At 38.3% G+C, this 27,513-nt stretch overlaps 1 protein-coding gene across 1 annotated transcript in view; it reads left to right on the top strand.

Annotated features, from left to right (window-relative positions):
- PARD3B (par-3 family cell polarity regulator beta) overlaps nt 1-27,513 on the top strand; it is a 902,602-nt gene that overhangs the window by 710,022 nt on the left and 165,067 nt on the right. Inside the window, exon 19 of the mRNA XM_079783005.1 lies at nt 3,566-3,676. Within this exon, the coding sequence (XP_079639131.1) occupies nt 3,566-3,676 (111 nt within the window). The remainder of the gene's footprint in view (nt 1-3,565; nt 3,677-27,513) is intronic.

Genomic DNA, 27,513 nt, shown 5'->3' on the forward strand with positions numbered 1-27,513 from the left:
AATTTCCTTAAGGCACCTCGCCCAGAATGGCCAATCTCGAATTTCCGAGGTAATAGATAATGGGAGGCCTGGAATGCAGTGGATATTTGAAACCCTAGAATGCAAAGCAGTAATTTCAGCCATTTAGGGTCCTCATGAATTTTCTTACAAAAATAGCTAATGGGGAAGTGAATCAAGGTATCTGAATCTCCCCAACTCCTCTTCCTGTGTGTCAGGGAAAGTAAGAATGGCTGTGAAATGACCCCAAAGAGGCTGCTTTGGAAAGCAGAACAAAGGCTTGTAAAATTCATCAAATTGATGCTTTTCTCCCAACTCCCTACCACCACCACCACCACCACCACCACCACCACCACCACCACCGATAATTAAGTTGTCTGATTGCAAAACTGGACTAAAGAATTCTGTGTGTTAATAAATAAAATGCAGTTAACTTCTCTGGTTCTTAATTTCCTCATCTTAACAATATGGGAGTCCTTTTAAAGATTATTGTTTTATAATTCTGTTCTTGAACCTACCCAAACTTTATAAAATAAAATAATTTGTGACTGTTCTCTCTGGTTAATGAAATAAATTTCTCAGCTATGAACACCCTTCTTATTGGAAACTTTAGTAAATGATCATGAACTTTAATTCAAAACATTTATAATATTTATGGAATTTGTTGGTTGGTTTATTACTGATGATTCTTGCTACGAAGAAAATGCTTTGCAGAATTTACTTACAACCAACCTTTTCTTGACCAAACATGTACCACTAGGGTTGGAGTATTATAAGCTATTCTCAAGCTGCAGTACAATTGAAATACTTTAGCTGCAGGAAGGAAAAACACTTGATTGGTTGTGGTAATAAAGATCAAAGTATACTAGGGCATAGGTTAGTTTTACCCTTCAAAAACAAAACTACTTTTGTCTCAGAAAATCCAAAACCTTCAAATTTAGAAGAAGATATTTAAGACACAGAGAAAATATCTATAGAGTTTTTGGCAACATGTTTGCCCTTATCAACTTCTTGAAGCATTATTCTATCCTCACTCCCCACAATTTTTATTTTTTTGCCCAAATATTACTATATCTGATGACATTTTGAGGGAAAATTGTTTCTCTATGTGATGTACTAAGGTATTAACTTCTTTCATAAAGAATTTTAGAGTAATAATATTGACTTCTAAGATTTTTCTGCATGAGTCTGAAAAACTAAAGAATTTATTCATGGAAACACACAGTATTGAGATATCTCCTGCTTTGTAGGTTTAAGAGAGACCTTGAATATATCAGCAAATCTCAATTATATTTGAAAGTTAATGCTCTTAAATTTTGTATTTTTCTCTTCCTTGTTTACGTCTATAAATGATATCAGGTCATTTCTTCATTGAGAAAAAAAAAAGATGCAGAAAGGTAGGCAGGAAAGAGAGAGATAGGATAAAGGCTGGGGATGTTGGAGTTAAAGCTGATACTTGATCAACCAACATCCCAAAACTAGGCTGAATACGCGTGGGATGCAGTAGAAGCAGAGGCCTAGAGAGAGATAGCAATGGGAAGAGAGAAAGTTCATGAAAGAGGATTTATTAATTGGAATTAGAAATTGCACAATATGCAGAAAAGCCCAAATTGGGAGAGACTCTGAGGAAAGTAGGATGCATCTGTATTCTGATACCAACAAGAATGTAGATATTAGTGGTGATGTCTTCCACGTGCGATACTTAGAGCTGCCACTTGACTAACAACCTCTGCTTTGTTTTTGTTTTGTTTGTTTCTTAATCCTCACCTGAGGATATTTTTTTCATTGATTTTTAGAGAGAGGGAAAGACAGAGAGAAATATCGATGTGAGAGAAACACATTGATTGGTTGCCTCCTGTACGCCCCCAACCAGGGCCCGGACCGGGGAAGAACCAGCAACCTAGGTATATGCCCTTGACTAGACTCAAACCCGGGACCCTTTGGTCTGCAGGCCAATGCTCTATCCACTGAGCCAAACCAGCTAGGGCGCAACCTCTGCTTTAGATTGAAACACAATCTAGAAAAAACAAATATAACTCATTTGTATGAAATTCAGAAGAAAACAAGAGTTCGTTACAAGTTTATAAGCCAGGTCCTCATGTGAGGAGATTCTGACTCACTGTGCATTTGTCAGAAGGTTGGGGGACAGAGAGCGGGATTGGTGGAGGTGGGGCAGTCAGCCGAGAATGTGTAATTTGAATAATGTTCTTAGTCAGAGTGACTTTTTTTTCTGTTTATCAACAGAACATCAAGTCTTTTTATTTTTTATGTGTGTTGATACCAAGACCATGGGAGATTGCTTCTGAAGAAAATATTTGTTGGGAAAAATGTCTGTCATTTAAGAATGTGTCCTGCTAATAATTTAGTAGCTTTTTTATTTCAAATGTGCAATTTTATTTTCCTCAAAATGCTGAGGAAATACACTGTTCTTTTAAATGGAACTCTAGTGCACTGTTGGCTGGGAATGTAAGTTGGTACAGTCACTATTGAAAACAGTATGGAACTAACTGTTTCAAAAAATTAAAACTGGAACTAACATATGATCAAGCAATCCAGAATCCACTATATTCCAGATATATATCCAAAGGAATTGAAAGCAGGATCTTGCAAAGATATCTGCATTTCCGTGTTCATTGCAGCATTAGTCACAATAGCCAAGATATGGAAACATCCTAAGTGTCCATCAACAGACAAATGGATAAAGGAGATATGGTATATACAGGGTGGGCCAAAAGTAGGTGTATAGCTGTGAGTATGCAAAACATAGTTTATTCTTGTATTATTATTTATTAATTATTGTACACCTTAAATTTACACAATGTTATATGTCGATTGTATCTCAATAAAGGTAGAGAAAAAACATAAGGTATCATAAGTGCCACTGTATCCAGTTAACAACAAATGTGCCTGACACCAAGCGGTGCTCAGAGCACACTCACCCTGGGCTGACTTAGGAAGCCTGTGGCTCTTTGGAGACTAAATGTGCTGAGAAGGAAAGAGGGCGGTGGAGGAGGCAACCCGAGTTCTAACCCCAGCCCTGTACAGAACTTGTTAGGTGGTCTTGGTCAAGGCCCAAGGCCTCTCAGAGCTTTCAGTTATCTATCTATAAAATGACAGTATTAAAGTAGGTGTTCAGTAAGGTCCCTTGCAGCACCATCATTATATCATCCCATGAATTGAACCTTAGATGTTCATGCCACTCGGAGCTCTGGAGTCCTGTTTCAGAGGTTGGTCAGGTTTTGCTTATATTTTAATGATAACCTTTCAGTTCTTTAATCTCTACTGAGTTAATGGTTTGACATTTTTAGTCTTTAACCATATGATTTTGTGCATGCTGCACAATCAATATCTGAGTGGAAAGAGGGAGAGTAGAAGGGAGAGAATTCAGTAACTATGTTATTTTTCTGCTTTCAATATCTTACTTTACTTCCATTTTATGCAAAATGATTTTGTATTATTTAGTATAAAGAATTATAGCTTAATGGATTCATCTCATAAATATCTTAAATTTACCATAACAAGAGCACAGTTATTGTTAACAACCATCTTCTCCTTTGTGTTTTACTAGATTTGGAAAGAAGAAAGACGAGAAGGGTGGGAAGGCTGAACAGAAAGGTCCTCTGAAGCATGGGGGCCTGCGAGAAGAGGAGCTGGAGAAGATGAAAGAGGAACGGGAAAGGTGAGCAGAAAGGCTGGCCCTGTTGCATGTGAGCCATGGTCTGGGTTTCATTTGGTTATTGCATCCCTCAACTGGAGAAATTTTACTTTAAGATGCACAAGAGGCTGACTGATATGAACGGAAAAGTACCTGATATAAAAGGGGACTGCCTGTCTTGAGGGTTTTTTATTATATTTTGAGAAGAAATTAACTTTATTTTTTTATTATGTCAGTATTTATAATTTCATAATATGCTACCCCTGGTTTTGACTTTATCAGTGTATATTTTCTGTATGGTTTAAACAACCAGTTTGTTTTTTTAAGTTAAAAAAGATCATTTTGATGTTGATGTTTAGAACGATCATATTTCCACAGTCTGTTCCTAATTTTTGTCAAACTGTTGTATGTCTTCTTAATTTTATTCTGCTAAATCCATTTGGGTACTGTAACTTGAGAAGTACATGTCCTTCATTTTTTAAAAGCCAGTGTCTTTTATTAGGCTATCAGCAAGTTACAAAGTATGTCGCCCATCTGTTAAAGGACCGGTTCCATTTACTGAAATAATGACAGTTTGCAAGGACTGCATTCTCCAGTTTGAGGAGCTTAATGTTCCCGTTTGGACAAGAGGTCCTTCATGTATCTGTGATGTTAACTCTGGCATTTATCCCAAGTAGATGCATAGATACCTGATTTTGAAACATGTAATAGAATATTCATATTTCTCCATATTTAGTTGTGCCTTCACAACTAAGTGAAACTCGGAGAGAGCCTGAGATTTGACAAAACTAGCATATAATTTTAAATATTAAATTATGACTTCATTTCTGATAAATTCTGTATCAGGTGAGATTTGTCCAACTTTCCACTTGCTTTTTAATAACTACAGTCCTTTTTTTAAAAAAAAGAGTTTTTCATACTTATTTTAATATTCTAGAATGTATACCAAGAAAATCATACTTATTCATTGTTTTCTAGCACAGAGCAGACTACCAGTATCTACAGTTAACCTTTGACCCCTATCTTATAGTCTATTCCCATTGGGAAGGCTGGCTTTATCAACAGGGGAAAAAAAGAAGAAACTATTTAGTCCTTTCTCATTTTTGAGGAGTTGATAGGCTCCAACCCCGGGTCAGTGGAGCAGTTAGAAGGAAATCAAGTGCATTCCATTGTTGTGGACTATTCGCCTGGCCCAGCTGCCCCAAGACAAGAAAGACAGATACTCTAGCGTCGCCCAAACGGCAGTAACCCTGTAATAGGGAATGTACTTCGGGCTAAGGTTTTAATGCGTGTATTGGCAAAGACATCAGTGTGGTGAGCCCACATCACAGTGTGCGGCTCCCTTGGCTTTACTTACTGAGGCACCACATCCTATGCCTCATCCTCTGGAAACTGAGCTGTTTGCTAGAATGCAGACTTCATATATTTCGTGGCTCAATACTTGCTTGGGGTTGGGGCAGGAGGTAGGGGCAGGGAGGGGAGAGATACTCTTAGTAGCTAGGGAACTGTGTGCCAGCTAGAAAATTGATAACCCATAAAATAAGGTGGGTTGTCTTTAAGCAAGAGTTCATTTCCTTTCTGGTTTTGCTGTTAGGAACCAGGTGCCTGAGGGAGTTTTGTTCTTAAAGCAAGGCTGTAAATTCGCCTCAGCTGGCTGTGTAGGCTTCAGGTCCAATTTTTTAAGAAATATGTCTGGTCAAAATATTGAAAGAACTATGCTATTAGCCTTCACTTAGGCCACGTCGCACACATGAACACATAAAACGCATCTGATATGGGTTTCCTAGAGGCAACATTGTCTCAGTCGTGTGTGAGGGGAAGAAGTTGGAGGAGCTGATTTTATGGTTGGGTGCTAGAGAATGAATGACCAAGGGCATTTCAACAGCTCAGGGGCCGAGGGCCACAGAGGGTAGAGGTGGGGGCTGAACACTTGGCATTACTCCCAACCCTGGAGTCCCATTTCTTGGCTCTCCATCATCCATAGGAAACCAATTCACAACTCTTAAAGAACTCAGTGAGCCTTTCACTCTTCATGGCATGGCCATGGAAAACATAAAGCGAAATAAGAAATAGTGTATACGAGTTCATAAAGTTGTCTTTTTCCTAATACATTTAGAATTCTTTCCTTATGATGACTCAAACCATCCTATTGCTTACTGCTTTGTTCTAGATATCATCGAGTTAATAGTTTTTCATTAACATATCCCTTTTACAAAGGATTTAAAGCACTTACATACAATATATACCATACAGTGTTGAAGCCAGCTTGTACCAGCTTGTGAGAGACAATTATTAAGCTTTCAAGAATTCTGTGAGCTAGTTGATAAACCCTTGGTAGCTTGAAATTGGTTATGGTGAAAATATTTACTACTACACAGAAATTGGCAAATGCAAAAAGTTTGAGTTTGCTTTTTCAAAGAGCCAGCTTACCAACACACCGCTGAGGGGCTATACCAACTCTATTTAGTGAGTACCCAGGAAGAAATTCTCAAAAATAGAGGCAAAAAACACAACACTCATCCAAATCAAACCACATGACTTCCTATAGCTGAGTTTCTCAAAGTGTGGTTCATGGGCCACCTACATCAGAATGAATCACTTGAGATGCTTATTAAAAATGAAGATGCCTGAGTCCCACACCAGCCGTGCAGGATGAGAACCTTGGGAGTGAAGCCCAGGAGACTGTGTTTAATAGGTGAGCCCAGGTGATTCTTCAGCATTCTAATGTCAGAGGGCCACTGACTTGGAGGGGCAGGGTTTGGCTGGAACATTGAACTATTCTTATTCTATGAAAAATGATACACAGATTTTTTTCCCCAAGAGGATTGAGTAACCAAGTCTAAAAATATAGTCATCTTTCTCATACATCCTCTCTGTAGCAGCCTCCCTCACTGCACAGTTTTACACACACAGAGGAACCCTTGCCAGTGCTCATGCCTAAGGGAATACGGATCACTTTCCCCAGCACCTCCCATGCATGAAAAAGCATGGAAAAACTGTAAGTTCATTAAGAAACTTTTGGAAACATAAAAAAGTGTAAAGAAGACTATTAAAATCGTGCATAATTTCATCATAATTTCATTACCACTATGAATATTTGTGGAATCTTTTTACTATGTATATTATTTCTTTGAAAACTTGGTATCCAAACAGACTATACAGGGTGTCTCAAAAGATGTACATGCGCCGAGGCCGGTTTGGCTCAGTGGATGGAGCGTCGGCCTGCGGACTCAAGGGTCCCGGGTTCGATTCCGGTCAAGGGCATGTACCTTGGTTGCGGGCGCATCCCCAGTGGGGGGTGTGCAAGAGGCAGCTGATCGATGTTTCTCTCTCATCGATGTTTCTAACTCTCTGTCCCTCTCTCTTCCTCTCTGTGAAAAATCAATAAAATATATTTAAAAATAAATAAAAAATAAATAAAAAAAAATCAGAGAAATATTGGAATTTTCTTTAAAAAAAAAAAAAGATGTACATGCATTTTGAATTATAAAGTCAGGTTCATTAACAGACAGTTCCTTTTCAAAATTTAAAAGTATCTACAAAAGTGAATAATTTTTTTGTCAACGCCTGTTTTCAAACTGATGACCGTTCTGGTCCAGGCACTGCTGATAACAGGAAGCAATGGAATCACAAACATCAATAATCATTTTGTTGTTTTTTTGTGTCCTCAGTTCATCGGCTGTTGTGGGTTTTGTACTATAAACTTTATTCTTTATGTATCCCCATAAAAAAATGTCTAGTGGCACTTTAGGATAAATTTTCTTTGTTCACCCATTATTTCAAATCAGTTAAACCTGAAAAGGAGTAAAAACTAAGCAAATTATCAGCTGTTAAAGTATGTACACATTTTTTGCAGATACCCTATATAATATCTTACCTTTTTTTCATAGCATTATATTATGAACATTTTCATTGATGTTTTGAAAATATGTAATTTACTTATTTATTTACCTTTTAATCCTCACCGAGGATATTTTTCCATTGATTTGTAGAGAGAGTAGAAGGGAGGGAGAGAAACATTGCTGTGAGAGAGACACATCGATTGGTTGCCTCCCGCATGTACCCCACCAAGGTATGGGCCCTTGACTGGGATCAAACCCAGATGCTCTATCCACTGAGCAAAACCAACTAGGGCAAAAATATGTAATTTTGAGGACTATCTAATATTCTGTGAGATCAATATATCATAATTTATCTTCTATTGCCAAACATGTAGTGTTTCCAGTTTTCACTGTTCCAAGTAGTAATTCCTTGATGAGCACCGGGTACAAAAATTTTTATAGATTTCCTTTTCAAATCATAGAATTGCTGTTTGGAGGCTCAATTTCCCTGTAACTGTTTAATTTAAGGGTTAATCTAAAGGTAATTCTAAATTTTATGATTATATCATACCTCTCCATTTCTCCCATTATTTTATTATGATTTCCATATCTCACTATTTTCTACATATCTAAATCATGATATGGAACTATTTGGTACTATATATGAATAGTTTACTCATAACTATAGCTATGAAAAGGTCAAAAAAGCCATAACAGGTGGATTGAGTTACTATATTAGATTGGAGGAATGCCGAGTCCAGAATAGTGTTTCTCAGTGAGGCGGGGGGGGGGGGGTTAATTTTGCTCCCCACGAACATTTGGCTGTATCTAGAGACATTTAATTGTCACAGTTTTGAGGGGATAGGAGGCAAGAATGGAGTTGCTACTTCCATGTCCTGGGTAGGGGTCAGGGATGGGGCTAAGCATCCTACAATGTACAAGACAAGTGACTTGTCCTACACAAACTGTCAGTGTGGAGGTTGAAAATCCCTGTTCTAATCTCTGGACTTCACAAAGAGGCGGTACCATCCTCGACATTAGCATTGTCTCATGATGTCCTATGGATAACACAGAGAAATATACACCAGATGACATAACCCTAGAGGGATTATTAGCTATTTGAGAAGCTGTACCCCAAGACTGCTAGTGATTCCATCCATATAAGCTTACACGAAAGAAAGTTTGCTCAAATTTTATTTTTAACGCTGGCCTGCTGAGCATTGGCATCAAATGATGGTGTCTGTGGATCATATTTGAATGCCAAGAAGCTGCAGGGTTTGATAATGTGTCAGATGACAGAATCATCTGGAACAATGGGTTGAATCAAACACAAAGAAACTTAATAGGAATAAATATAAAGTCTAGCTTTTAGGTCCAAAAATGAACGGTACAAACACAGGATGTGGAAGGTTTGACTTAATACCAAATATATGAAAAATTTGCCTGGTGGTTTTAGTTGAGGGAACGTTTAGCATGAGTCAATATGAGGATATGCCTGCCAAAAAAGTTAATCCAGTCCTAGGCTACATGACTGAAAGTCCATAAACAAAATGAAGGAAGAAACAATAATTCCAGTTTTACACAGCTGAGATAATACCTGGAGCCTCCTGTGCCCTCTCACACACAAAGAATGGCAGCACCAAATCCAAGTCGTTTGAAAATGTTGAAGGACCTGGGAGTCATAGTCTGCAGAGTTAGGATGTAGCTGATTTGCATGATTGAAGGACTTTCCCATGGAAAAAGAATTAGGCATATTTTATGCCATCCATTTTATTCTCTGTCTCTGTTTTTATTCATCCACTCATTTGTTTTCTTGAAGATACTAGTGAGGGATTATTTTAAGAGAGATGGCCTTCCACCTTCCACTTAATAGAAGGGAAAACATCCTGACAATCACAGTCCTCATGACGTAGTGAGTTTGTCGACACGGGAAATGTCTAATAAGGAACCAATTGAGAAACAATTAGTGTGTTAGGAAAGTATTGGACTAGGTCAGAGTTTCCTAAACTTCAGTCATTGATATATTGCCTTTATTATCTTATTTATATTTATACACATGCAAATCAATAAAATATATAAGTGCAAAATCATGTAAGTTACTGTAATTAAATACAGCAAGCCACATACCATCAAAAATCTTTTTGTGTATCATTGATGCTGCATTTGTTCTTAGATTATTTCAACCATCTTCCCCAGATCTCCGGGTCTTAGAAATATGTACATATCTAAGTATAGAAGCATTTACCTTGAATTTCCTAGAGTGGCCTCTCTTGAAATTGCCATGACATTGGTCCATGGTAGTATGTGCACTATTCTTTTTATTATTTTTTTATCACCTTTTGTCCCCTCTTTTACCTCCCACCCATTCTCCTCCACTCCCACAATCACCATACTGTTGTCCATGTCCATAAGTTCTCTCTCTATTTTTCCTTCTTTGCTCAGTCTCCTACCTAAATTCTCCGCCAAGCTGTCTGCCTGCTATCTATGACTCTGTCTCTATTTTACTTGATAGTTCAGTTTGTTCATTAAATTCCACATGTGAGTAAAATTATATGGTATTTGTCTTTCTCTGACTGGCTTATTATGGCATAATACTCTCCAGGTCCATCCATGCTGTCCCAAAGGGTAAAGTGTTCTTCCTTTTTATAGCAGAGTAGTATTTCATTGTGTAAATGTACCACAGCTTTTTTTTTTTTTTTGCTTTTTTATCTTTATTGATTAGATATTACATATGTGTCCTTATCCCCTCCTTGACCTCCCCCACACCCCCCACTCATGCCCTCACCCCCTGGTGTCTGTGTCCATTGGTTAGGCTTATATGCATGCATACATGTCCTTTGGTTGTTCTGTCCTCCTTACCCCCACCCTCCCCTACCTTCCCTCTGAGGTTTGATGGTCTGATTGATGCTTCTCTGTCTCTGGATCTGTTTTTGTTCATCAGTTTATGTTGTTCATTATATTCCACAAATGAGTGAGATCATGTGATATTTATCTTGTACCACAGCTTTTTTATCTCCTTGTATATGCACTATTCTTATCTGAGTGTATAAGCCCAAGTTTCCTGCTCAACATTGGTCACTAGGATTTTCTTTGTCTCCTATTAGATTTGTTGAGCTGGTCATGTGTCCCTTCCTGAAACAAGTCAAACAGCCCACTGCTATGAAGCCCTTTTTTAAACAAACTCATATTTTTTCTAGTAAGATTGGAAATACTAAAACATTAGTTCTAAATTTCTATGTGCATTGCTAGGAGAATGAATTCAATATTATATTCAAAGATAATTGCTTAAAGAAATTTTTATCAGGCTAAATTAAATTAGCATTTTTCAAACATTCAGATTATGTAAATTAGTACAGTAAACAGAAAGCAAGATATTGTCTTAGCAGTCAGTGAACATATCTTTTTGTTTTATTCCAAGACTTGAACTTAAATTGATAACCTTCTACAAAGTGTGAAATTAACCAAAGTCTTAAACCTATAAAATACCTAACTCGATGTGTGTTGTATTTGTATTGTTAATGCCTTGACAGAAGTCAGGTGGAGATTAAGTAAAGAAAAATATGTTCCTCATTTATTTAGGACTATGGTACTGAGGAGGAAAAAATCTCCATTGACATCAAAGGCTGTCTTCCATTAAAGTCCCATATCACCGAAGTAACATTTCATTAAATGAAACGTCTTACTAATATGGGGTAGGAAAAGGAGCTTAATAACAGGACTTTGCACTTCAAGATTTTCTATTGTTCTTATATACCATTATCAGAGTTTATTTTGCAAGGGAGCTCATTCAGTGTGTTAATGAGACGTTGTTTTTGTAGATCTTATTAGACTCTTAGAAGGATAAATGAGGAGGTGAGGGGGGAAGAGGTGACTTCTCCCGTCCAGGATTGAGAAGCGTGAAAACATATGGCTCTTGTTTTCAACAAGTGGCCTGGACAGAATGCCTAAGTGAGAGTGAAGCTCAGATGAGGAAAGTTCATCTGTTTCAGTGTCTGCATTCAAGGTTCTAAGTTTTCTTTCCTGGTAGGAAGCCTTCCAAGAACGCACAGTCCTCTCCCTTGCCTTATCAGCCGGGCTGCTTGTGGCCTGTTCCCTTAGTTTAAATCAATACATGTGTTTTTGATATTTGGCAAACCGAAATTTAATTATGCAGCTGCAAGTTCCCCCCATAAACGAAATGCATCTTAGAGAAATAAAAACATTCAGAAACCATTTATAGTTTGAGAATACAAGTGAGTGAAAATCTATTCCCAGCCTCTCAGCATTTTATTTAATTTTGGGAGATTTTTATGTTACTGGAAATTGAAATGAGAACCAGAATAAGGCTAGAGTTTATCCAACATTTGTTCATGCTGCAAAATGAAGATGCTTAGAAAGGAAATGAAAGTATTATATTTGGAATTAACATTTTACTTGTAACCTACATAAGTATTACCCTCCTAAATACATACAGCAACAAATGAATTGATAGGATTTTTTCATTATTGTATCCTAAAAAGAGTGCATACTTTATTAAAGATACCAGAAGGCTGATTTCTTTAATATGCCAAGAGACTCTCTATAATTAATTATTTACTGAACTTAAACGTTGGCATTATTTAAACTGTTGAAAATACCCATGATTTGGCATGATCACACTCACATGATTAATTCAGCACGCCTTTGCTCCTCCCTGAATATCCCTGTCTTTTGCAGTAGAATTTGCTAGGTCCTGTGGTGTGGGCAAAATAAAATGTTGGAATGCTTCCCAGTTTTAATAGTCCTAATTTATTATTACCACTGAACCCTGATCAGATCATGGACTGGATTAGATCCCAGTTTTTCAAAATGCCCCAATTTATGGCTCCCTTAGAGTCCTGATAAAAATGTGTATTTGAATAAGGCTTTGGGTAGCTAACCGAGATCCAGTTAATTACTTTTAGATTCTTATTAGATCATCACTGCACGGAAGTTATGAAACATATTACTAGATGATGCTTCTCAGGACAAGGTCATGGTCTCATTTTATGCTGACAGAAAGAAGCTATCAGATTTCTGTTCTTCATAGTACTAACCATCTCAGTGAATGGAAAGAGATTTGCTGTATCCCAGTAATTACTATTGATGCTTGGGTTGCAGTAAGGATGCCTCCTTTCCTAGAATAAGAATTGAAGAGAGAGGGGGGGGGGAGAGAACACACAAATACACAGGGCATAGTGGCTACACCCCACCACCTCGTATTCATAAGCCATCTTTCAAGATTTACTTCTGATTTAGAAGGCAGAGGGGGATGCTGGTGGTTTTAATATCCATACATTTATTTGATCATTGTAACACCTATCTTCTCAGAAATGCTTGTGGTCACCGAAAAATTTGGCACATTACTGTATTCCTATAGACAAGAGCTGGGATCACCTACATCCTACTGTCGCGCCAGCATTTTTTATGAGCCAAAATCCTTTTATGGAACTTGAATCAATGTTAGAAGTGCTGTATTAGCAACTCCTTGTCAGCCGAGCTGGATTAATACATAAAATGAATCACTTGACTGGCAGGCTTTCCAATAGTCGTTCAGACAAACTTCTAAGATTAAAGTACACCAGCTCTTTTAAAAAGTGTTTTAAGAGGATACTCTTAAATTCAAATACCCTGGAGTGACATATTATATTGTTGTATTCAATTATAGTGCAGTTGAAATACATTCTAAAAAGAAATTATACTAATCTATCCAGAGTGATTCCATAGAAATGTATAGAATACCTGATAGGATTATTTTTTTAAGTCAGACCCAGGTGGTGTGGCTCAGTGGTTGAGCATGGACCCATGAACCAGGACGTCACAGTTTGATTCCAGTCAGGGCACATGCCCAGGTTGTGGGCTCCATCTCCAGTAGAGGAAGTACAGGAGGCAGCCAATCAATTATCCTCTCTGATCATTGATGTTTCTATCCATCTCCTTCCTTCTTCTCTGAAATCAATAAAAACATATTTTTTTAAATTAACGTATGGGCTTGCCCCAAGACTTACTTTCTAAAAAAATTTTTTTGCAAAGTTCTGTTTATCTGTATTTTGCTTTTAATATACACACAAAAATATATTCAACATAATTGATTAACTTTGGTTATGCACTGAACTTTATGCAAATCAGAGATCTAGATATATTTATTTTGATGGAGGTTACCTACAGCAGTGGCAGAATCTGAAAAGAGCATTTTCCATGAAAGCTTTGGGTAATTGTAACTTGTAGAAGGCCATTTGGTGACAAGAATTTGGGAATGATAGTCCAACACTCATTTTATCAATTGTTTCCATGCCTTTGGATAAACCATTTTTGAGGATGCATTCTTCAAGTCCCACTTTTTATTACCATGAAATGAAATGGTAGTAATAATACTTTAAGGCCTCAGTTTTATACATTTTATTTGGGTAAAATGTTTTTTAACTGCTAAATTCCTTGGAAAGGGGAAAAAAAGGAAAAAAAATAAAAGTTAAGTGAATCTAGCATGTTTACTGTGAACTAGCTCAGGCTGGGCAGTGTTCAGATAAACTTAATTTGTTGAAAGTGCTATGACAAATGTGGGCAAATGAAGCTTTTTTAAGTCAAATGGTATTTTCTAGGACTTCTAAAGCATTTCACCTTCATTTCTTGTTGGCCATATGTTATGTTGCATCCTGCTTTGGACAGCTCCCATGACAACGCATCCACTGTGGAGGCCAAGATTATTGTTCACACAGGTTGGCAAGCTCTGCGGGTTCAAAGGACACTCAACCTATTGTCTCCCAGAGTCTGCTTTTTTCCTTTCACATCCTTTATATAGAAATCCTGACCTAGGCCTGTGATTTCAAACACTAAGTTTTGAATATGCTTTTCTCCAAATTTCCTGGGCACTTTTCAACTGGGAGTGATTTTCCCTCTCAGGGGCCATTCAACAAGGTCTGGAGACGTTTTTAGTTATCCCACCAGAAGGAAGGTGCCTCTGGAACCTAGTAGGTAGAAAATGAGCTTGTTTCTCACCACCCCACAATCCATAGGTCAGCATCTCTACAAGAAAGAATTATCCAGCTCTAAATGTCAGTTGTGCCAAGATGAAGAAACCCTGTTTTAGAGAAATAGATAATAGTATAATATGGATATAGATGTACAGATATAGACAGACATATGCTGTAGATATTCAGAATCTCTGTGGTTGGGCCCAAGGATGTACATTTGAAAGCCTTTTCCCAAATGATTGTTGTTTATAACTGTGATTGGAATCAACTGTCAAGGGGGTGGCCTGGGGAGGCATGTGGCCAGGTGGAAAGGTTAAGAGGCCCGGGAGGGGGTCAGAGCAGGTTAAAGACCTGCCTCTGCATGAATACACTGTCAGGACACTCAACTGTTTCAAGCCGCTCTGTTCTAATCTGTTAAATGAGAAGTCTGTCTTTTTAGACTGTTGGGAAAAGCAGTATTTCTGAAGCAAGCACCTGGCTCACTCTAGGTGCTCAGTGCTTTTTCCTGACCAGCTCTGGGGATTAAAGACCCCAGATAATCCCTTCAGTAGCCTTCGGGAGCCCAGAAGGCTCTGAGACACACCATCTGTGAAAATTGCTGAATTGGATATTGTCGTGAGGAAGAAGGCCAACTTGAATGCAGGCTTTGCCCAGCTGGGAGTCGTGCCAGGTAATTCCATTCAAGACGCTTCTCCTCGTTTCTTATTGATCACCTGTTGGAAGCGGAGCCTCAGAGTGATCTTGGCATGAGATGGCAGCAGAGCAGCGAGGGAGAGCTGACTGTAGCCAGTGCTGGGCAGCCCTGGGGGCAGTTCAGGGAGGACGGGTGCCAGTGGCATGGGTGACTGCCTGCCAGCCTTTCCAAGTCCACAGGGCATGTGGCTGCAGAAAACACTTGTAACCACAGTCATTAAATTCACAAAATCCTCACTTTGCATTTTCATTGTATTTGTTGCACTGGAAGGGATGGTAATTCTGGCCTGCTAATGTTTCAGACCCAGTCTTCAGTGGAAATGGAACAAACATGTCCATTTTCTCCCCATTCACTCTCTCCCACCCACCTGTCCTTGCTCTGGAGGTTAATTATTGAATGACTTTATAGTGCATTTGAGTTGACTTTAGATGGATGTCCAAAGGAACCTGACCCTTTCCCAGGCTCGGACTCCTGCCTCTTTCTGCTTTGCACCCTTTGTTTGACTTTTGTATAGAAAGTCTAAAGAGGTTGAAGTGGTTTGGGCTGTGGCATCAAAGTCTGCTTTTCTAAGAGGTCACTTAAAAGCCTTTTTTAGTCCTAACTGGTTTAGCTCAGTGGCTAGAGTGTCAGCCTGTGGACTGAAGGGTCCCAGGTTCGATTCCGGTCAAGGGCATGTACCTTGGTTGTGGGCACATCCCCAGTAGGGGGTGTGCAGATGGCAGCTGATCGATGTTTCTAACTCTCTGTCCTTCTCCTTTACTCTCTGTAAAAAAAATCAATAAAATATATTTTGAAAAAATAAAATAAATAAAAATAAAAGAGCCTTTTTATTTCAACAACAGTAGTAACAGTTGGCTGTTTAGATAGAAGCTGTAAGTATTCATGTTCTTGGGAGGATCTTAGGTAAATAATTTGTGGAAGAGTGATTTTGTGAAGTTGAAATTTCTAAATACAGCAGGTTGGTGAAGAACAAATTAGTAAATAATAGCCTTGATCAGCCACTCTTCTCTTCAAAACTATTAATGGCTTTCTGTTGCCTACTGTATGTGGTTCACACTCCTTGGCATAATACCTGACAGTACCAAGCTTTCAAATTATAATTTTTACTTCTGGCCAAGATGACCTGTATACTCCAGCAATTCTGGAATGTTCATTTTTTGAGATCACCATAACCCTTTCCAACCTTGTGCCTTTCCTAAGACCATTTTCTTTACCTGGAAACCCTCCTTCTGCATCAATTGGTCTAAATCAATGGAAATTCAGTAAACTCACTTCTTCCATTGTATCTTCCCAAACCACCTAAGTTAGAAGAAAATTCTTCCACTGAATAACCTGGGTCAAGTTACTTAATTTTTCTATCTTTCCTTTGTTTAACTCAAAGTGGGTTTATAGTCATTGTAGCATCATGATATTGTTGTGAGGATTGAGATACTGAAGTGAAGCATTCAGAATAGTGCCAGGCATAGAGATGTTCAATAAATGGTAAACTTACCATTTTTCTTAGGGCATTTATTTGAAAGAGAATAAACATTAAAATCAAGTAGTGTTGCATCCCAAACCCAACTCTTCTCTGCATTGGCTGTGCATTCGTGCATGTTTTGCTGAAACCTTTGGAGCCTCAGCCTGTTCATCTGGAAATTATTTTTCAAAAAGGAGAAATAATATCTAGCTGTCAAGAGTTCCTGTGAAATTTATATAAGATGAAATAATTGAAGCATCTAAAGCAGGTCTTGGCATATGGTAGATACAGGTTGTTATTATTGTTGTTATTTTGCTTCATTGAATTGTAGATGTTTATGATTTCAAATGTGCCTTCTCTCCCTATCTTGTTATTTCCTTGAGGCAAAGAGTACATTATAATCATTTTTCTATTTCTCTCAGCATCTAATACATTACGTTTCACAGAGTAGGCACTCTATAAGCAGTTGTTGAGTGATGGATGGATGGATGGATAAATGAATGAATGAATGAATGAACAAATATGAAACTGTACTAATTTTAATTTTATATTTCAAGTGAATAATTGCTAGAATGGAACCAAGAGGCAGAATAAGCAGAATCAATGGTTGACAAAGCTATAGAGTTTAGAAGAAGACTGTCTCTTGGGCTATGAAATGGTGTCAAGAAGCATGAGGTCATTTTTAACCAGCAGTAGAACTATGGAGATGGATCAGCAAAGCGTAGTGGCCAGCCCATCAGGACCACCAGCACTTGTTTTCCTATCACGGAGCCAGATCCTACCAGACAAGACCTTAAGGTGAATGAAATTTATCCACTTCACACACAAATGGAAATGCCGTGGTCCTAGACAGTTGTTTGTTTGTTTTTTAATTGGGCTTTTGCCCTCATCCTTTTCCATTGGCTTAAACTTAACCAGTTGAAGTTATTTTTAAGTACCATTCATTCCAACCTCTGAAAAGGAAAGATTTGCCTTTCTAGAGAAAACGGAATTTGAGTGTATAGAGGATACACACTGTCCTTGGCTTATTCTCCATCAAAGAAGGTTATTTATGTACCACATGCTGAGCCTATTCAGTCAGAATTCATGGTGCAGATTACGTTTCAGGAAGCAAGCATAAAGAACTGTAATGGAAAAGGAGTATCATGAAAAATGGCAGCAGCCATTGGTGATGTACCGGATGCCATAGAGCTACTCTCTTAGGGAGGCACTATGACTAAAACCCAAGTCCATATTTAGGAGTCCACATTACCATTAAATTGTAGTTTTTATCTTATAATTTCTTATTATAAACCCTCCTGCAATTTCACGCCTTTTCTTCTTGTCTAGATCCTAATTCTCTTGAGGCACAGATTGCAACTACTACTTGTTTCATTCCCTTACCTCTCGGTAGAGATAAGATATTTAGTAAACTCCTGGTTGACATGAAAGTATAAAATAATATCAGATTTAAAGTAAGTTCCTTATAAAATTTAAAAACATACATGAAACTCCTAAGAATCAGTAGGAAAATAATGAATAACCATGTATTAAAATAGACTGCCTAAACTAACAGCTGGTAGAGGGGAGGAAGGTTAGGGGGCTTTGTGAAAAAGGTGAAGGGATTAAGCAAAAAAAAATAAAATAAAATTTATGGACACAGACACCAGTATGGTGATTACCAAAGGGAAAGAAAGGGAGGTGTGGGAGGTAGAAGAGGTAAAGGGAAGATAACCTGAAACCTATATAATTTTATTAACCAATGTTACCCCAATAAATTCAAGAAATAAAAAATAAAATAAAAAGATTGCCTAAATTTATTGTCTAGTTTTGAAAGTATAGTATTCTGCTTAAAAATTAGCCTGATTATAATAGTAAGCACCATCAGAAAAAATAAAAAACAAAAGACTAGATAAGAAGTTGCTTAGATAAATCCCTTTTTTTAAAAAAATAGCAGACTCTATTATTGACAGTATCAACAGCTAATTAAAAATTCTATTAGTAAAGATATAAAAGATGGCACATTTCCAATTCAGATTGACACTGAGGACATAGAGATAATTGATATTTCTTCAATAATCCTAAAATGTTTCACAGTCTCTAATAGATGCTGTGCTAGCCAGAGAAACTTTCAAGTGCTAAAAATATATATATCCCAGGCACTTAGAAATATTTTCAGATCAAATAATGTGTCTTTGCAAAAAAACTATAATGTTTTAGCTGAATGAGCATCAATCCACTTTAGTGGGTTGACTGTTTAAGAAAAAAATCACTGAGTCAAGGAAATACATAGTGTAATTCATATGTTTTTAATCTGCTTATAGTAGATGTAAGAAGAAAGTCAAGGGAGGATAATTACTACTTGAACTTTTAAATCTCAGAGCTGCCTTTTGTAATGGTCACATAAATGAATGCATATTGAAAAAAATTATGCAATGACCATTAAATATTCCACTTTGGAAAAACAAGATCATAGCTTTAACAAAATGCTTTTGTCTTATAATTGGCTGCTTTTGATATTCAATTAAATATGTTGTGATTTTTTTTACACAGTAGATTAAAAACTTTGTATAGTAATTTTTCTAGTTAACAATCAGTTCTATCCTCAATAGTTGTAGCTTTACCTTTGTCAATTTCAAAGGATGGACAGATAAGACCTAATAGACAAAGGCTTTAAATGAAACTAGGACATTTTACAAAATTTTAAGAAATGGCCAGTCAGTTCTTGAGAAAGCATAATTCTTCTTTTCACCAGCAAACAAAAATTCAATGCCAAGAAAACTGGCGTTATGCTAAAATATTCCCTGCCTCAAATATGTATGTGACTTAAGATAAAAATGGTTGCCTAATATCATTGACCAATTCATATCACCAAATGATAAATATTTAGAGGAAATAAATATACTCTACTGGAGCTAGTCATGCAACCCACATTGATCAATCTGAAATAACCTCCTGCAGATACCAATTACTATGGTTCACACGACTGAGGTGTACATAAGCTTGGCTCTGCCTAAATTCAAGTAATTTTTTAAAAAGTGACACAATATACCAATATGGGGTGTGAACCAAAATGGAAATTCAACTTATCAAAAATATACTTCTAGATTTTGCTTCTAAGCAGGAGAGGAGGAACACAGTATGTTGAAAGCATGCCAATTAAGAAGGGAAAATCGAGGAAGATCTCCAAACACCACACATTAGAAGTAAAATGTATAGTATGTTTTCACAACGTTTCTGGAGCATTTGAAAATATTCAGAACTAAATTGACATGTTTATGCTTCTATTTACACACTCATTTTTATATTGCCTCATAATCAGATGACATAGGAAAGGAATTTTTTCATCTAACAAAATTTGAGAAGCTGTTTCAGACATAGACTAGCTGAGGAGTGCTTAAGTTTTATTTTATTACTTTGTGGCTTTGGGGGATATCTTTCTGATATTAAGAGACCTTAGCTGTTGGAAAGTTTCACTGTTTGTGGGAATATCTGTAATGTAACCCCTGCAAGTGGCTGTGTGTGTGTGTGTGTGTGTGTGTGTGTGTGTGTGTGTCTGACTGTCTTTCTTTGTGAGATTGGTGGTTACATAGATATTATGCATATCGTTTTAAAAGTGCTTGGAACTATACTTTCTAGCCCCTACTCAAGCATTTAATAAGCAGTCCTTGACTGGTTGGAAAAGTAGAAGTTTTCAGTGTTATTGTTTTTAAATATGTTTTTATTGATTTTTAGAGAAAGAGGAAGGGAAAGAGAAACGTCATGGATCGGTTGCCTCCTGCACGCCCCCTACTGGGGTTCGAGCCTGCAACTAGGGCATGTGCCCTGACTAGGAACGAACGGTGACCTCTGGGTTCCTAGGTCGAAGCTTCATCACTGAGCCACACAGCCAGACAGAAGTTTTCAAAATCAATTATTGTATAACATCAGTTTACATACTATAGAAAAGGCTATCCATGAGGAGCACTGGTACTTGAAAAGGAGAGAAATGGCAGAGTTCAGGGAGTGGACACCAGCTGGGAAGCCAGCACCCGCTCTTGCACCCTACATCCCTGAAATGCCCCTGAAGGCCTGCACCTGCACCTGAGCAAAGGTAGACTTGTTCATTTTGTTCACTGAAAACAGCTGGTTGGCTCAGATAATTAAGGTAATGTGCTAATAAGGCTGATACTATATAAACTATACCCCTTTATTGAAAATTGATACATTCAAAAATCAGTTCATACCTACTGTGGTCCAAGTACTCTAACAGATGCTAAGGACTCAGATTAGTATTTTTTTAAAAGCAGGAAAAGATCTTTCTTATCAAGCAATTTGCAATTCCTGTAAGTAGTCAAAACGGTAACTCCAACCCCAGGTGAACATCTAAAATGTGTTCTCTTGAACAGAGGCCTTCAAGCTGAGGGAACAAATGAACCCTATTTTCAGGGAGGACATTGGAGCATGTCATCTGTATATACAAAAGGTGGCATGTTCTACCCCACATATAGCTTATTGAGTGCATCTCTTCCTTGTAACCTTCCAACCTGAACCCCACTTGCTGGAGCCATCCTTGGAGGATCACCTCAGCCACCCTTACCTGTCTCTGAAGTGCATAAATGTGTCTGACTGCTCTGTGTGTAACAGCCCTGGGTGCCATCCAGACAGGAAGTACGCTGGAGGCTTAAGATGCACATTTTAAGATCTAACAAGCATGCTTCTAACAGGCAGTAGTTATTTGGGTAAACTATTGCTAATCTTTACCATCTTGTATTCACACTTTTTATCTTTTTTTTTTTCTTTTTCACATTTCTCATATGTTAGGTCACCTCTAGTTGGTTATTCATTTGAATCGTTTTCGATTTCAGTTCTAAAAGCACATGAGAAAGATTTGTATTATGATGATTTTTTAATATTTTTGATCATCTGTGGAACTAATTATCTATTTTACATCCCTGAATCTTTTTCCTCAGGACACATCATCTTGCCTTCGAATCTGAAGTTAAATTATACTTATATATGAAATTTTCCCACTTAGAGGATTCGAGTAGATACTTTCTGCTATGATTCACTTTTGACTTTTTAATTATTTTTGGCCTGCACTCTTCAATAATTCAGCAAGCATTAATTGAGAAGCTAGGCATTTAGGGGAAATAGCAAGATGAGTAAAATACTACCTCGTCCCTTAACAAGTTCATGGTTAAAGAGAGAGGAGAGAAAACAATGCACAACTAATTACAATGAAGTTGAACTGTGATAAATACGGTAACGAGCTATGAAAGTGCTGCCTGATCACAGAGAAGGCAGCCATGAGTAAATAGTGTTATAGGTGGGACCATAGGACAGACCTTCCTTATCATCCAGTATAATAGGCACTTGCAATGAAGTCATTAACATCAATTAGAAAGTACAACTTAACTGGGCAACATATTGAAAGAGACTTTTAAATTTTTAAATTCTTAAACGCATCAATAATATATGATATTTTTGCTGCTGACTAGAGAGGAATTTAAGTCTCAGAAAGATTTTTCATTTGAAATCTAAGGGATTTTCCGAGCAATCAGGGTGCTTTTAATTATAATTTCTTTCTCCAAAGCTGACAGAGGAGACAGTTGAAAAGTTTAGGGCGAAACTTTCTGGGAAAATAGCAATTAGTTGAGTCAGGCAGATAACTTCAGTTTCCAATAGTATGTGAAAGTTTTGCCAAAATAGTTCTGTTGATAGGGGGTTTACATACTATCTATTATATATATATATATATATATATATATATATATATATATATATATAGAGAGAGAGAGAGAGAGAGAGAGAGAGAGAGAGAGAGAGAGAGAGAGAGATGTTTTTTAAAGATGGAGCAAATTGAACTTTTGTTACAGTTTTGAAAAAAAAATCAACTTGGGTAACAAAAGGCCATTTTTTCCCTTTTGTCCCACATATTGGCAACAGATATGACAACTCAAGCTACCTGAACAAGCAAATTCCATGTTTCGTACAGTTCACTTACCCTTTAAACTTTTTCAAGTTAGTAATTATACCAGAACTTCATTAATCTGGGCTTAACTAATCAGATTCTTTCATAATTCTTTTGAACATTTCACTCTGGCAGGGGGGCCTGGGGGGGTGAGGGGGGATAAGCCACACACCCCAGTGCCAGGCACAGGCTAGGCCCTCAGCAAATGAAGATGAAATGTATCAAGTCGACTTACAGCTAACATTTCATTACTCCATGGTGACTCTTCAGTATCTCAGGTGTTACAAGGATGAATATTGGATCCGAGAAGGCTGGTCTTTAAGTGATGTTCGTACTGTCTTCTAAAAGAAATTCTATTCAGTGAGTTGAGTTAGGACAAGTTAAAGGATTAGTATGTTTTAGAAAGATTTGCGGCCAACAGATTCAAGCCAGAAGCATTTGCTGCTTTGCTCTCAATCAAGCTGAAAATGTAATTAGCCGTGACATCCCCATCCCCTGCGCGTTTCACCAATGCAGGTCATATAGCAATTATTAAAAGTAGCTCCTCTGTCTAGGGTTCCAAGTATAACGGAAGAAGCTGGAGGAACTGGGCAAACCTTTGCAGACACCCCTAGGGGTGTGTGCATGTGAAATTGCTACTTCCCCCTCAGCTATGTCAGAAATGGAGGATTATTATTATTCATTTAAAAATATGTATGTTTTTATTGATTTAAAGGAGGGGGATATTGATCAGCTGCCTCCTGCACACCCCTTACTGGGGATCAAGCCCAAAACCTGGGCATGTGCCCTGACTGGGAATTGAACCAGCAACTTCTTGGTGCATGGGACGATGCCCAACCAACTGAGCCTCACTAGCCAGGACAGGATTGTTATTGTTCTTGCTAATAATCTCTGTCACTTATGTGCCAGAAATTGAAAACTAGCTTTTAGTTATATTAATAGCTTTAGTTGTATTAAGTCAGTTAGCCTTCTCCCTGTGAGGTAGGTACTATTATATTTCTCATCTTCCAGGTGCCAGAGAGGTTAAATAATTTGCCCATGGTCACAAAATTAGAATGAGACAGAACTCGGTTCCAAACCCAGCTCTCTGGCTCCTTCTGCCATGCTGCTTCTCCATTTCCGAAACAGCAGAGTGCCGCACGCCCTCCACTGCGGCGGGGCTATTGGAAAAAGGCCTTCTTCAGTGGAGCTGTTAGGTGTGGAGGTTGCCTCCTGTGCAGAATGAAGGCACAAGTCTACATGCAAATCTCCCTCATTAAAACCATAATTAATTTATGGAAAGTGAAATGTTATTATTTCAGGGACGAATGCATGTTGGAATATGCTGATTATTTTAATGAACCAAGGGGCCCTTCTGGGATACTTCCGCTGTATATTTGCAAGCAGGTCGCTGTAGATTTTCTAAGAGGGGGGATACAGAGACTGCTGCTTATTTGGAAGTTTTGCTTTATTGAAAATGCAAAAGAATGCGTGCACTCTGTAAGGAATATGGGGCGATGATAGGGAAGTATCTGTAGGAAAGCCCGGGCATCATCAGCTCTTTGAAACCCACAGCTCTTCTTCAGGGGGGTCATTTCTTATGTCACAGATTCAGCTGCGGGACCAGGTTGTGTAGATGTTGGGCCCACAGTAAGGTCTCCAATATAATTGTTATGTTTGACATTTAGAGCCATTCATTTAGGTTCCTTCTTCTATGTTCCACGGTAAACATATTTTCATTTTTAATCTGTTAATGACTCACAGTACAAAAACATCCAGAATTTGGCTTGCTTTGTCTCTTTACATGCTACAGAATGTGAGGTTGGTTTCATTGCTTATATTTCTACATTGCAAGAAAGACTCAGATGACACACCATCCTAGGCTCTGAAAGAAAATAGGTCACACCTAAATACTTTTACTTATCAATTCCATTTCTTTATCATCTGTATTAGTTTTCTATTGCTGCTGTAACAAATTATCACAAACTTTGTGGCTTGAACAACACAGATTGAGTATCTTCCAGTTCTCAAGCCACTATTCAGAAATCAAATTCACTGCGATAAAGATTAGTTGTAGGCTGGCTGATTCCTTCTGCAAACTCTAGGGAAGAATCCTCGCCCTTGCCTTTATTTGGCTGCCTGAACTCCAGCTCATGGCTTCTTCCTCTGTCTTCAAAGTACATCTCTCGCACTCCGTTTCCATTGTCACATGGCCTTCTCTCTCAGACTCTGCTTCCCTCTGCTTCCATCATATTTGTGAGTGCCAAGCACTGTGCTAGATATTGGAGTCATATCCATAGTCAGGGAATAGGTCTGTGCTCCTGTGAAGCTTTCATTCTTGTAAACAGATACATGGGAGAGATCAAGTCATGTAGTGATGGAACTCTGAAGAAAAGAAAATAGGATAAGATGGTAGGGAGAAGGGACTAGGAAGGGTGTCTGAGCTGCCACGACTGACATCACAGTGGTGTGCTGGCCACAGGAAGCCCTAAAGGCAGAGGGTTGCAGACAGAAAGAGCAGCAAGTGCTAATCAAGCCTGAGGCATGGAAGCCACGTGATCGAAGTTTGATAACTAAGATAAAGCTGCATAAGCCAAAGTCATGGAGGGCTTGTGTCTGATGACATAGCCTCATAGGTCGGATGTTATCTAAATGTGAAAGGAAGACATGAAAGTTTTTTAAATAGAGAAGCAGTTAAACTTTCATTCTTTAGGAGATCATCCAGGCTGCTACCTAAAGAGTGGATTCTCTCTACAGGGAGATATCTAGCCACACCCTTCCTCCACTTAAAAAAAAAAAATTATATATATATATATATATATATATATATATATATATATATATATATGCTTCTTTATTGCTAATAGATAGAACCTGAATATCTAAATCTCAGGTAGTAATGAAGGGAATTAAAGGTGTTTTCCCCACATCTTAAAACTCAGACCACCGCTGCTATACCCTGCTAACCACAATAAAAAAACATCAGTCTCTCCCTTATCCCCAACACTTCACAGTCATGTTGGGGATTTATGGTTCCAATAAGAGGTAAACCAAACCTCTTTCAAGTGTTAAGAGATTTCCTATATTAACTCTAAACATAACCTGGAGCAAAGAGCCACCAGGTGGACCAAGGAATAGGGAGCCAGTCAAATAATGGAATGCTGTGGTCAGAACTGAGAATGACAACTCAAGAGTGTGTCTGACATAATGTCCGTTGGTCATTGTGGAGGGACAAATGAAGATAGATCGACGTTAGACTCCCTAGTGTGAAAACCCATAGGCCCTCATGTCAAATAAAAAATCCTCACTGTCATTCTCAAGACCAGGGGTCTTCAAACTTGTTAAACAGGGGGCCAGTTCACTGTCCCTCAGACTGTTGGAGGGCCGGACTATAGTTTAAAAAAAAACTATGAACAAATTCCTATGCACACTGCACATATCTTATTTTGAAGTAAAAAAACAAAACGGCAAAAACACCCGCATGTGGCCCGTGGGCCGTAGTTTGAGGACGCCTGCTCAAGACCATGTGCATGTAGCGTATGTTCCTCAAATAGCCTCCCTCAAGCTACACCCAGGTGGAAACCAGTGGTTGTGGTTGAACGTTTCTCCTCGTCATCCATTGGAGCAGGAATGGAGTGATTCCTCCTAGTTGTCTGCTTACCTAATTGTCCAACAGCTCATTGGCTGAGTCACTGTGGACACAGTGGGCGCCTCCTGGATTAGCTTGTTGGACCTCCTGCTGGCTGCATGGTGGGGATCATCTAAGGTGTGGTTGGCTTTTCCTCATGTCCCATTCTTAGCATGTACATGGAGGAGGCCAGGTGACTAGAATCCTCCTGGCGCCAGTTCATCTTACAACTGAACCCCTGTTAAGGAGGCCTGGTCATCCCCCTTTTGGAATTAGGAGGGGACTTAGTTTGCAGATATGATGGGCAGGACTGTGGTTCTTCCACCGGTCACTCCAATGTCCCCAATCCTTGTAATGTAGCCTAGCACAGTTCTGCGTACATAATAAACACTCAGTAAATGTTGGAACCTAAGAAACCAAATTGATTGACAGGGTCAGTTTTTTTGGCATGTGTCTAGACTTTTGAGAATAATGTATATGGCTTCTCTAGGACAAAGTCACTTCTTGAAAAGGCAAGAATAACAATCCTAACAAGCATTGCAGACAATACAGTGGTTCAGTACAATATTTTTGCTGAACTGTTTAAAGTCTCTTGTATAAATAGGATGGGGGAGGGGCGGGGAAAGACTGCACTTTCTGCTTCTTTTAAAATGCTTTATCCTGCAGGGCACGTGACTTTTCAGAATAAGAGAATCCCCCACCTTGGGCTGGATGGAGATGTTAGGTGTACAGTGTGTGTTTATCCTGTCTCAGATACAGTCATGGTTCCACGCCTGGTTTGTCCAGGTCCTATGGAGGTTGATAGTTCTTCTAGAACTCTTCCTAAAACCAGAGTTCTTTCCAAGAAGACATCTGGCATTTACGGCTAAGAAAACAAAGGAAATAGAGCCGCATTCGCTGTGTGGATGTCCCCTTTCCCTGTGCATCAGCACATTTTTATGTGAAAAGCTTTTAGAGACAAAGATCAAAGACATGTCCAGGGAAGCACTGGCAGGTGTGAAATTCCAGGTGACAAATGGAAGGAAAAGAAGAGTTTGAAGGGAAAGGAAAGGAAATGTAGCTAGTTTCCTTTTATTCTCTGGATTCTTCCTGTTTCCTCCCCAGGAAGTTTATGTAGACGTACAGTACCTCAAACAGTCAGCATTTGGGATTTATTCTCATTCTTTCCCATATGATGAAAACCACTACCATGTCAACAGCCAGCCATTTATTTTTGTAGCTATCACCCCAGGCAGGTCCTAGGATTGAAAAGTGCTGTATTTCAGATAATTTTAATACAGAAAACTACTTTCCCCTCTGCTTTCCAGAGTGGATGCACAAAAATGGGGGGAATTATAAAAAATAAATAAGGCTATTTTTTGCTACATTCAAATGTCACAA

Source organism: Cnephaeus nilssonii (assembly GCF_951640355.1).
Source record: "Cnephaeus nilssonii genome assembly, chromosome: 10".
Lineage (NCBI taxonomy): Eukaryota > Metazoa > Chordata > Mammalia > Chiroptera > Vespertilionidae > Cnephaeus > Cnephaeus nilssonii.